This window comes from Aptenodytes forsteri, unplaced genomic scaffold (assembly GCF_000699145.1).
Source record: "Aptenodytes forsteri isolate BGI_AS27 unplaced genomic scaffold, ASM69914v1 Scaffold15, whole genome shotgun sequence".
Classification (NCBI taxonomy): Eukaryota; Metazoa; Chordata; class Aves; order Sphenisciformes; family Spheniscidae; genus Aptenodytes; species Aptenodytes forsteri.
This window is the reverse complement of record NW_008795129.1, coordinates 21711718-21725018: the sequence shown is the minus strand read 5'-3', so window position 1 is coordinate 21725018 and position 13301 is coordinate 21711718. Positions and strand designations below refer to the sequence as shown.

General features: G+C 34.4%; 1 protein-coding gene across 1 annotated transcript in view; it reads right to left on the bottom strand.

Annotated features, from left to right (window-relative positions):
* Positions 1-13301, bottom strand: part of WDR11 (WD repeat domain 11) — a 48250-nt gene that overhangs the window by 10554 nt on the left and 24395 nt on the right. Inside the window, exons 11-19 of the mRNA XM_019471753.1 lie at positions 10853-10959; positions 8542-8617; positions 6942-7050; positions 6492-6616; positions 5923-6070; positions 4935-5041; positions 4348-4462; positions 2410-2581; positions 720-828 (exon numbers count right to left, since the gene is read on the bottom strand). Coding sequence (XP_019327298.1) covers positions 720-828; positions 2410-2581; positions 4348-4462; positions 4935-5041; positions 5923-6070; positions 6492-6616; positions 6942-7050; positions 8542-8617; positions 10853-10959 — 1068 coding nt within the window. The remainder of the gene's footprint in view (positions 1-719; positions 829-2409; positions 2582-4347; positions 4463-4934; positions 5042-5922; positions 6071-6491; positions 6617-6941; positions 7051-8541; positions 8618-10852; positions 10960-13301) is intronic.

Sequence of the window (13301 nt, the reverse complement as noted above, 5' to 3'; positions counted from 1 at the left end):
ACTGGTAGTAGAAAAATAAAAGAACATATATGGAAACAATCTTTCATATTCTTATAGTAAGCCATTCATGCAAGATTCTTTGTCTAGTTACTAGCTCCAAAATAGTAATGAAAAATTGTTTTGTTTTCTCTCAGTCTCAGAGTCAGTGCCACCAATCTTTCTTCTCCCACTTTTCTTTTATTCATTAACCTCGAAATTAATGAAAATGACAATACCTAGCGCATTATTATGTGACTACCGACAGTACACAAACACAGTAAAGGATACAGAAAGGCGCTCCTACTACGATGTGAAGTATAGCTCACTAAAAGTAAAGATATGCCTGTTAGACTATCAGTTAGAATATCACTTTCAATCACACTTTAGAAACCAACTCTGACTATTCTTACATTAACTTCTTGAACAAAGAACACACAGTTGTCCCTCTAAAGTAATATAACCCGTCAATGACATTGAAATATTGCCAGTATCTTAAAGTAGACAGCAGTTTTCAATAGCCAAGGGCTACTGAAAGTCAAAAGAAACAAAATACTTGACCTTAAAGCCTTTTCTATTTATTACTCTTAGTAATAAATAGTGAAACTATTATCTTTTTGACTGTCCCAAAGAGTGAGGATACTTACACATCTAACAGTTATTTGCACAGAAAGACTAATAAAAGATGTAGACTTTAAAAAAATAATAATATTTTTTATATACAGAAATATATTTCTCCTTACATGTTTATAATATCTAGAGAATATTTCTCATTCCATGGCTGATGCAACAAGAATGCTTTTAAAGCTAATGAAGCCCTTGGAACAAGCAGATAGGGACACCATGCAGGTTCTGAAACAAAAAGAAAAGATTCATTGTTGAGTGGCTAATGTGCAATAACACTGTGTTCAGTAACCATAATATGTACCACCTTGTTAGCAAGCACCAGAAGAAAATCATAAATCACAGGCTTTTCATATACACAGCATGGGTTACTAGACATAAAAGCTTATCTTTACACTCAAGCAAAAACATTTCATAGAAGGTACAGGGTTATCAACCATGCTCAAATGAGAATTTCGGGACATTCCATATTGAATTTAGCCTTAGATTCCTGGAATACATTATACTGGTATTAAGTAGAGCTGTATATGATGATTATTGCTGCTACAAGGACATGGTGGAAAATAAGTACAGCTATACCAAAATGTACCATAACGTATGTTTTAGTTTTACTTTGCAATCGTAGTTTCTACAGTATAATACAAGGATTAATACCCATCATCCCAAAAGGATGTTGTGACGTTTAATACATGTCTATATTAGCAAAGAAATAAGATGAAACTTATAGTACTATCTATTGTCATACAAATTTTAAAAGTCAGTAAGTCTGTATTCAGTATAAGGTTTGGATGATATGCAGTAAATGCTACCCAATGACTAAGGAGTAAAACAAGTACCAACCAGCTACATTATTAAATATTCAGCAATGCCTTGTACTTCATATGCACTGAATGATGTAGGTTTCTTGTAAAAGTGATTTTGTAATTAAAATTAAAATATTATCACAGTGTAGAGGCAGAAGGACAGCTAAATCACAGGCAACCTTAACCCTGGCGTATCCCGATTTCAGCGTGCTTGGTTTTAGAACACTAATTTTTATAGCTTAATATTACAGAACATTCATTTGATAGTAAAAATAGCTGTGACAAATTATGTTTCCTCAAACATCCCACACCACTGCTCCCCACATCACAATTTTGTATATTATGTGTCTTAGTCAGAATCCACGTGTTTTAAGGAAATTGTATGAGTAAAGGCAGGATTGACCAAAAAGAACAAAACAAAAGCAGTTATTTGGAACATCAGTAATAAAAAATAGAAAAATGTAGCTTAGTTAACTATTTAAATAGTTAAATATTTAAATTCCCTTCTTAAACACATGGTAAAAAAGTCAAACAACACTAATATTGCTATTTTAGAGTTCAGGGGGAAAATCTGCTTTGAAAAGCAATGAATCAGTCTACAAACTGCCTTTGATATCTGGAAATATCAGAAAAGACATTTTCACACATTAACAAATGTTTCAAAATTATGTAATGAATAGCAGTGATGTAGGTACTGATACCCAATTGATGTACCGATGCTTTTTAGGTCAACTTGCTAGACATCTGTACAAAAAGCTCATATTTTGTTAATTTATATTCCAATTAAGATATTAAAAAGTATAGTTTATTTAGGAGATTAAACTTGTACAAAAAAACCATCCATATACGCTAAGCCTAAAAAATTTATCTGCATCTATGAAAACCACTGTAGGGACACCTAATCCTCTACATATGACAATTCTCTAACAGAAGTGCTGAACATTTTTATGGTCCACTTTCAAAGTGGAATATCTAGCAGCCAACAGCAAAAAAGTAATCAACATACCTATTAAGTCCTGTTCATCCATTCGAAAACACGACGGTTTCATGGACAAGTCTACAACTCTAATGCACCCATCATCTGATGCCAAGACCACTTTGTCTGACGTGCACCAGTCCACATCCAGGATTCGGAAATTGACGTTTCTTCCACTTCTTAAACTGCTCACCAATTGTACCTTGAAAAGTTGAGTTATTTTTCATTTTTAGTAGGCTCTCCATCACACAGTGTAAGACTCTGTCACGCGCCCAAGAGGCATACCACAAAATTTGCAATAAAAGGTGAAGTTAGTCATAAATCATTTTAACGATGGTCTCTTCTGGAGAGTAGGGAATTTAGAAACCTTGGAGTAGGGCACATGGTTACCCTGAAACAATACTTTTTCCAATTGAGAACTAAGAAAACATCCTTTTGAGCACAGCTGTACAGCTGACTTTTTGTCATCTTTACTGACATAAAATTTCCACGGTAAACTGGGGGAAATTTACATTCTTTCTTTAATTCCAGTCCCTGATCTAGCATACATGCATCAAGGCAGAAGTGAGGTTCTCATTAATTCATTCATGCTCTTCATAAACATATACTTTCTTGATAAATACTGAACTTGTCTAGAAATACATTTAGACATACTATTAACATAACATTATAGGAATAGGATGATTTATTGTCCACAAACAAAACACAGATAAACAAAACCTTCTAAACTGCACTTTTAACCACAGGTCAGTAGTTAGACATTTTGTAACCCTTCTGCAGCATCACAGAACATTACTATTGTTAATATAAGGATATATTAACAAAGCCTCCGCTGCAATCAACATTCTGCTGTTTCCTTTCACTTGTTCTAGAGCAAAGCATGGAGTTAGAGAGATATAAGGTACAACAGCTCTAGAGCATGATTACTCTTAGCACTGAGAGAATTAGAGAAAAATGTGGAAATATCGGATAACTGGTTGTAGGCAAAGGTGAAGTTCTAAGGAGAGGATTATATAGATAATAGGACTGAGACTATAAAATATTTCTACAGATACTCTGAACGATTTTCGGTCAAAAATGTGAATTAATTTTAAATGCTTTCATGTAGGATACTCTTTCCCTTGTCCCAGAAAAAGAAAGGGAACAGCTATAGGAGGAGTATCCCATGGCATCAAAACTATTCAAATGTTCTTCAAAGGAGAGACTCATGGGATAATATTCTACTCTGCCTACATAATTCACAGTTGTTGCTCATATCTGCTGTCCAACTCCTATCATCAACAGAGAGTTTCATATTCCTCAAATTAAGTGCCTGATTTCGGACCTGGTGCTCACTACAAAGTGAACAGAAAAAAATTAAAATTCCCGTTTCATACCCTCATAACTTGAACTTACTCCAGGGGGCTAAGTTAAAACAGTACAATTATCTTTCCTTCCCCATGGTACTATAATCCACTGAAAGAACTATGAAGCAAACCCCAGAAGATTTCTGAACATTATTACAGAATTTTTGAGTAAGATGAGAAGCTAGACAATGTTAATTAAAAAGCATCTAGCTTTCTGGTATTTCCTAACAAATTAAATCCAGGCACTGAAGAATACATACTCTTGAATATGCACAGAAGTTAAGAAACCCGTAGTAAAAATACTCTCTTGTCCACAGATTAAATTCTAAGATTGAGGACTCCCCCTTAAATTTTCAATGTCTGCCTCAAAAACATTACAAGAGAATGACAAAGAGTATCTCAGAGACATTGTCAGCTTTATGAGTGAAAGGTATTTTTCATTGATGACAGCTTAAAAAAGCTTTATAGGAACTAAGTCTTCCGAGAAAAGCCATACAACTTTATTGTACAACTATCAGCAAGAAATCATTATTAAGTAAAACTTAATGCCTGACTCATCCTGATTTTCAGAAGTAATATGTGTATTTTGCAAAGCCGCACATATCAAACAACAGATGCCTGCCTCTTTTGAATCCCAAATTTCTGCTCCATCGTTGTACATTGCAAGAAGTTTTTGATTTCCTTTCCCTGGGGCAAAACGTATCTTTTTCACCCAGCTTCGGTGTGTAGGAATCCCCCTAAGAAAAACACAAGATTAGTATCAATCATTCTATACCTAATATTGTGGGTAGTTAACTCCTTTCCATGAATGGTGCAGATCATATTGTACAGATTGAGAAGAAGAAATATTTATACGCAAACACACACACAAATGGCTATCCAAATTATAATGAAAATTAAAAAGATTAAATGCTTGAAAGAAATACAATACTTAACGTTTTATCAGAAGCCATTGCAGATTTAACATAAGAAAGATATCTAGCTGTTTTAAAAACTTTGATAAAATGTTACTCCATCTGAAAATACAAAAGATGAAACGTAGAAAACTGTAACACAGTAGGCATTTTCTGAAATTTTATTTCAAAATGCTTGCATTTTCCCTTCAAACACCACAGATGACCTGCTACAGTGAAAAACAAAAATGAAGGGGGAAAAAAACATTCTAACACTCATTATCTCATGTTTATCAGACTTAATTTGCATTCATACCTGGATACCCTAGCTTTCAAATCCCAGAAGTTTAAGTTTCCATCAACGTCTCCAAGAACAAGGATATCCCCTTTCCAGGCAATACATGTAATGCTACCCATACTTCCCTGGAAACATTTAAGAAGCAGAATAAAATCTTGTGATTAATAGAGCCAAACATAGGAACAAACATTTCAATATTAGTATTGCATTTTTTTCAAATATTATATGACGATAGACCAAATTCTACTCAGTTAAAACAGAAACAATTCTATTGAATATAAGCGTTTATCAAGTCAGTCATATTTGCTTCAATATGCTTCAAAAGACGTTTCCTTGTAAGAAATTTCGGGTTTAAAGCAATGGAAATCACTTGCAAGAAAAACAAGGTTTTCCTTTGAACCTCTTGTTGCAAGGAAACACCAACACAACAGACCTCATTAAACACAATACTAGCATATAGTAAAGTAGGAAACAAAAATAAAAGAATTCCTATTTGTAAGTTCAATTTATCAAACCCTTCAAGAATAACTGAAAAAAGAAAGACTGTTCTTCAGAGTAACTGGGGAAAAAAAAAAACTTAAAGCTCACAAAAGAGTGCTCTGGCCCACTTAAGTCCTCCTTATGGTGCAAGATAAAATCCATTAACAGTGCATAAACATGTTTCAATAACACCCTCTTTGTTATTCAAGCTTTTTGTATATGCTTTACTAAAATTCTTAAAAATGTCATGTAATTTATTCAGAAAGCAAGTCAGGGCCTATGAAGATTCTAACTTGTAAAAAAAAAAAAAAACACCACATTTATTCCAACACTGTTTTCAGTAGAAAAAGTATAAGAATGTGAAAAGAGAATTGCTACTGGTTTTGAAGATGGAACTTTTATGTCATGTTTCAAACTACTGCATTAATGACCACTTGCCACTACAATGCATATCCTGATTTTTTTTCTGGCAATCATAGCTAAGAAAAAAATTAAAGCACCAATGATATAGAAAATTGGAACTCACATCAGGAGGAATTCTTGCACTGTCTTTTACTGCGTTTCCTTCTACCGTGAGATGATAAACCTGCCCATCGGCACCTGTAAACACAAAGTGCTCTCTGGCAGAAATGTTCTGGCTCAGCTCTGATTTACTTTCGGCTTCCTGTAACAAGCTTTAAAGAGAACACAATGAGATACAAGTATTTCTTTCTTGAAATTAGAACTGCAAGGCAATTTGTCCCTAACTAATGCACAGAAGCAGCACAAAAATGCATGTTTCCTTCCAAACAATTTACCAGAAGCAATAGTTAACTCATTTATACACTTGTGGCAATGTTCAGGGGGCAAATAAGAGTTTTACTTCGAGAACCAGGTAACTAATGGACTGCTACAGTCACATCCGAGAGAAACAGGTACACTGTTTCTCTCATTCAGCAGTAAACTTTGAGATCTAAAAGCTAAAGGGAGGCCCATAAAGGTGTTTGCCTGGTATGTACTCGAGAATCAGTTCCTAAATATTCTGTTCTGTAGAACAATGGCACACGGTGGAAAGACAACTGATGCAGAATAGCATTAAATCAGAGTCAGAAATACCTGATAACAGAAGATTCTACGCTACTAACTTCAGTATCCGATGCAACCGTTTGTCGGGCCATGGCCTCACGGGCTGCTAACTGCTTCTTCCTCAGGCTTTTTAAGTTATGAGAAGGTGACCACTCCTGTGAAAAATTGTCCAGGAAAAATGGAAAAGACAAATGTTTACTCCCTGAATTTACTGGGGATTTTTCTGTTGATTATAATTATTTCAATGAAGATTGCTTTCTGTGATAACTTCCCCCATCACCCAAGGACCAGACCGATTTTTCCACCAGTACCTGCTTTTTTCTTGCCTCTATTTGATGACAGATGAAAATGGAGGAGTGAAAGCACTTATCTGTACACTACAGATACAGTAACATTTTGCTGCAGAATTGTTCATAGATTTTTATACTAGCTCAACATATTACATTTAATAAACAGTAAGTAACAGATTTTATTCCTTACCAAAGCGGTTGCTGTAGGGAAGTTTTTAGACATTTCTCTGAGTAGAGTGCATGTTCTGACATCCCAAATCTCCAGTGGTTTGTCTTTAAATACTACAGCTAGATACTGCCTAAAACAAATAAGAATTTACTACATCTTAAGTAATCATTCCATTTTAATTTGAGCATTTTACTTCACATGTGTTGTTCATATCAGCACTCTGGAAACTCTCAAAAACTACGAGGAAGCAGAGTAAATTAATTTGGCTCAAATCCCACTCTAAAGCTTGTAACTTCCTTGAGTTACTGAGGTGCAAAAGAGTGTCTGAAACAGTCCTCCTTCAAAGCTCGAAGAATTAGAAATTTCTGTCAGGTGGTACTGCTCAATTACTGTAAAGGAGACAAGGGAAGTAATTCAGAGAAAGCAGCAGCACCTCTAATTTAGACATATTCAGCCCGAGTTGATGACTGCACAAGATACCAGAAAGACATACCAAGACTGTAGTTTGGACAGATCTTTTTCTCTACTTCAGATGCATGCCACTTCCCTAATCCAGTGATAAATGAACATAAAATCCTCTTACACTAAACCACTTGTCAGTCATGTCTTCAGACCTTTCATCTGTGGAGCCAGATGAGTAAAACACCTTCAATCTACCACTTTTCACATGTAACTTGAAAATACAGAGAGGCTCTGCGGCTGTATGTACTCTTCTCAACTGCATTAATCTCTATTCAAATTAACTACCCTTTCTTGTTCTCACTTAACATTCTAGTCTCTTCATCGAAGCCCACGGCTGTTCTTAATTTTTAATGTATTCATAAAACCATTATATAGTTGAACTCTTCCTAATTATCTGGAACACATACATACTTCTGAAAATATTCCTATGCAAGCTAGAGAACATTAATTTTTTTCCTCCACTGTAAAGAAAAACACCTTAAAATTTAGAGATAATGCCTTATTAAATTCAACACTACTTTAATTTCATTTACACAGGAAAAGTAAAGTAATCTCAGAGTACTACTGTTATTATTTTTGATACTATAAAGACCAGGGCCTCCTGTCACAAGTCTGATTTCAAAATAAGCAGGATTTGATGGTAAACAATGTGATCGTTTATCAGCTGACTTCTCAAACAACTATACCTCACATCTGGTTTTCCAGTAGACAATTATTATAGAGGTGTGAAATACATACTTAGAAAAATTAATAAACACATGAAAAATCACCCTACCTTTAATGCCAATCTTCTAGTTTTAAGGCTTAAGTTATAGAAAAGGGAATTATAACAATCAAAGTTGACAAAAATTGTTCAGCGCTTTTATTCTCCCTAATATTATCAAAATGTCCATTCAGTGAACACAATTCTTAAAAGAACTAAAATATTAACGACTGATCTTGCAATGTGATTGGATCCTGAAGTGACAAAGTCAACCACAGAAACATTCACAGCTGTTGCACTCTGAACTAATATTCTAAAGTATTTTTCTCTTGATGCTGTTGCACATTGTTCTACACTCTCTGGATTGTTTTTTCCTGGAATTTCTATTATTTCTGTTAAGTCATGAGGATCTTCATGCAGTACAGTAAAATTTATAAACTTCACAAGGCTACTTACTTCAAATGAGACACCTTTATCATTTCAATAGCTGGTTCATCATTGCCTCGCTCCCCACGAAATGCGATGCTCCTGCCTGGAACACAATAACAACACAGGGGAAAACAGAAGTAGTCACTAAGTTAAATATTAATATAGAAATAGTTTATAAACTATTCTGTTTGTAAACAGAAATAGTTTACAAACTAACTAGAACATCTCCAAGTAACCTGCCGTCTCTTACTCTTCTTGTCAAAGTTTTACTGCATTTCAGAGGACTAAATATAATGTAAACTCTACTGTCTAATACCTGACTCGCTTCCAGAGCGCAACTACTGAAATTGATGCATCATCAGCATTACATAAATACAGAGAGAGAGTTCAAAGAGTTATTACTTTCCACTCAAAGCCAGTGAGATATACTCTCAATTCCCCAAGGAGGAAATTCATAAGTAGATTTCAAGTTTTGTAAGAGAAATTAACTCTGCCATAAACTAAGTCTGAAAGTATTTCCATGGTGAAGTACTAACTCATTCTACACTTAGCAGAACCATTCTCTCTTTCTTTCCAGCTAAAAGAATAGACCCTAAGAACTTATTATCTTATCCCCAACAAAATTTTCACCCACCTGTACAAAGTGTTGCAGAATTAAAGGTGTTACACATATCACTAAAATAAATAATGATCTATAAACACCAGGGTATCACAGCATCTCCTATGCAAGTTTCATTCGCCTTAGCTTTCAACGAAAACTCAAGTTTTCAAACTTTAGCCATGCTTGTGGCTGCTCAAAGCTAAATTACTTATCTTATGCCAATTATGTGAATAAATCTAGTCAGCAACAATGGTAGTTAGAGCTCTCACACCAGAGGCCAGACTACAGGAAACTTTCCAGCTCTATTTTCTTCATTAGTGAAGAAAACTTATTGTTGTTAGAAACAATCCTTATTGTTGTTCAGAAACGTAAATGAGAATTGTTTCAAAGTGTTCATGAAGTAAATACAAATCAGCACAGCTTTCCTAGAACTAAAATAGAAAGTTGGGCTAATTAGTGATGGAAGACCCAACGATCAAACAGTTAAGTAGCTATGCCTTTCTATTAAGTTTTAAAAGAGGAAAAGTAACTTTAAGCAAAACATATGCTAAGGTGTCAGGTATTCACATTTACTTGTAACTTCGTTGCCTGCAGAAATACTGACCCTTTTATCACTTATATTTAGAGGTGTTTCAACATTGATTTACAAGCTGAGTGAAAAACCAAAATCCCATTTTACATGAAATGAATTTTACAAAGTACATATCTTTTCTGTTTTGATTTTAAACAAATGAACAAGAGACATTATCAGGAAAAAATTTACAATATCGTTATGTTAAAAGAATAGCCCCTTTGTGTAGCACCCTGTAAATACAAAAATTGAGACCTTTTCCATGAGCGTAAAAAAAAAAAAAATCACTTTATGCTATTCATAAGCATAAAGCTTAAAATGCTTAATTTAAGCATAATGCTTTAAGCAATTCAGAATTAGCCACACATTACAAGATTAAGATTCTTCAATTAGAAATTAAATGGCTCCAGGTTTTCACATTCAAAACTAATTTAAAATTATTCAATGCTTCCTATTTTGGGCTGTCTAATCTTCCAAATTGTACCTCCTAGTATTGTGCAAATATCGAACTCAGTCACAAATATATTTGTCATCCATTATAAGGCCGGAGTCGCTTAAAAAAACCCACACATAATCTGACTGTTAGTTTTGCTATCAACTGTACCTTTTAAAAAGTTTTTTATTTTTTAACCCTTCCAATTCTTTATAAAAGTATCCAATTTCATTATTAAAATATCCATTTTACGTTCATACACATACTCAAATTCTGGTCACCTGTCTAGTCTACCTTGAAAAATTATCTGTTGCTGATACAAACCACAATAAATGGTTCAACACTGTTTCAGGTGCACATGAAACAATGGGTGTAGATTGTGACAAAACACATTTGGAGATACATGCAATTTGTGAACAAAATACACCACTAATACCCATGATGTGTGAATGCTTCTAAACCTCCTGCCGACACATATTCATTCTTTTAATAAGTCCAAGCAACAGACATCTTTGCAAAGATGTTGTTTCAAGTCTGTCTGTAGAGCACCAGATGCAACACATTACGTGGCTTCACAAGGACAAAGAGGAATTTTAACTGGTTCTGCTTTTCTATTATTTTATTTCGTTGTGACAACAGAAGGAAAAAAAAATAAAAAGTAGTAAGAACTTCTGTCTGTCACTCTCCAGCAAATCTGTTAGCCTCTTGTACAGATTTCTCAGGAAATACTAACCTGTTGGTAGGTCCACCAGCTGCAGCTCATTCCTTACTAGCCCCAGATTGTTAGGTGTTGATGTGGCAAAGGAAATAAACCCAGTCAAGCTTATCCACTCAATTCCCCTGTCATCAGAAGAGAGTACATGGAGCATGTTAGCCGAAATATTCAAATGGCTAGAAAATAGCCTGAAGTACAATAATTTTTTTAATGCATATTCTTCAATTTGAAAACAGCACAGAAGTAATTGTCTACATCTTATGGAAACACTATATTTAAGCATAAAAAGAAGCTATGCATTTACAACTATGATGTAAATATAAAGTTACCACATTAAATTAAAGAAGAGGTTTCTTTTCAGACTACACTGGTTCTTGTTTGGTTAAAACAAAAAAAAATTATTTTACTTTATTTTTTTACTAGAAACACTGTAAATTTTGCGAAAATCCCTCACAGATACTCAGGACTAGAGTGGACTAAAATCACTGCTCTCATTAAATCAGTGATTTACCAGATAGGAAGAACTATCAAGTAACTCAAATTTGCCAGCATACAGAAGGAGAAAATATGAATATGGATAGCAGGGTGGGGAGACGTGATTCTTTCAGTCCAGAGAGAAGAGAAACAAAGACGATAGAATAAGAGAGGCCCTGTAGAGATTTCAAAGGCTATCGCAAGAGAACTGAAAACCTGATTTTTTTTTGGTATTTTAGATCATACCAAGGCAGCCACAAACCAAATTACCTTGAAGTCTTGCAAGGATGTAAAGTTACACTGTATATAACATACTGTCAGCACATATGGATTCTAAGCAAATTCTTGAGGTATACCACAGGCCACAAAAGGATAGGAAGTGGCACTAGGTGGTACTGTTGCAAAACAAGATAGTCCTCCCATCCCCATTTCCCACACACACTTTGTGCCAGCATAAATAGTTGAGTGTTTTATCTGTGAAATAAATCAAGGAACTAATCTAAAAGTAAATTGAGACTGTTCTAATACATATATATGCCCAACTTCATTTTAATATGGATAAAAGGATTTAGGTTTTCCTCAAACCCTTCAAACACAGATTACTTAAGAACTATTTCCAGGACAACTAAGTCTTCTGTTATATCAATTGTAAGATTATGGTCTGTTTTGCAAGGATATATGTGAAATATGAGAAAGATAAATAACAGTATTTATGATTTACTGTCAGCAAATCCAACTCACATTGTATTAAGCAGAGGTTTCCCAAATGCAATGTAGATGGGTGAAAGCAAAAAGCACTCCCATAATATTTTGCACATACAAGTTACAGCCATATTTATCATTTTTTTTTTAGTTCAAGCTTTAAAATAATGGAAAGCTTTATTCCCAAGTCCTTAAGAAAAGTTAAAAATTTAGGACCCAGTCCTTTTCCCACCAGGACCTATGAAAGTTCAACCAAAATGAGTAATATTCAATTATAAATCGAAACATTACAGGAATGATTGAATAGAAATCTACATCTGCAATAATGTGTGACATTGCAAGTCTCCGAAAGGTCGTAAATACAGGGAGCTTTCTGAAAAGGAAGAAATATGAATTCTGACACCTTTCTAATTTTTGTCTATTATTCTACTATGTTTTTTGGAAAAAGCACAGAATACTCGTAATGCATTGTTATTGCCAGTAGTTATTCACCATTCTCGTTCACAGACCTGAGGCATTTTCTATACTTCTTTCATCAGCTCAGATTTAACAAAACAAGTCCTTTTACTTTGCTGCCGGCTGGCCACCTGTCAATACCAATAAAAATCTACAGAAGCCCAAGGCACTCATAATCAAAAGTAAACCTTAGCTTTGCTAACTGCTTGCACCTGAAACAATATAATTTTTGTTATTTCATACATGTAAATTGCAAATCTGAAGACAGTGGTTCAAGTTTTAATGAATGAAACAAGTAATGCCTTCCTTATTGAAATATCTGCATTTGCAAAGTTTCCTAATAAAAGACATCTTTGTCTACTAGAAATAAGGGTTACATTCAGCTGTAAACTATTTCTCAGACTGGATCCACTCTTTTAAAATATGAAATTCAGGGATTCTATACATGCAACTTGTCTCAGTTACTTCCGGGGTAAGATTTAGTTGTTTTGATTAATGTTTCCAACGCAAACAAATTACAGAGTGTACTGAAGCGGATAAAAACACAAATGACTTTTTTAGTTGGGAATGGATTGTTGTGACTTTACGACAAGGCAGCTGCTACTCAAATTAATTATAAGAATTATAAGAAAAGGACAAAGGTAAAACTGGAAAGAACACCATAGCTTAAAGAAAACTGTATTAAAATCATAGAATCACAGAATCATTAAGGTTGGAAAAGACCTCTAAGATCATCGAGTCCAACCGTCAACCCAACACCACCAGGCCCACTAAACCATGTCCCTAAGTGCCGCATCTACACGTCTTTTAAATACTTCCAGGGATGGGGACTCCA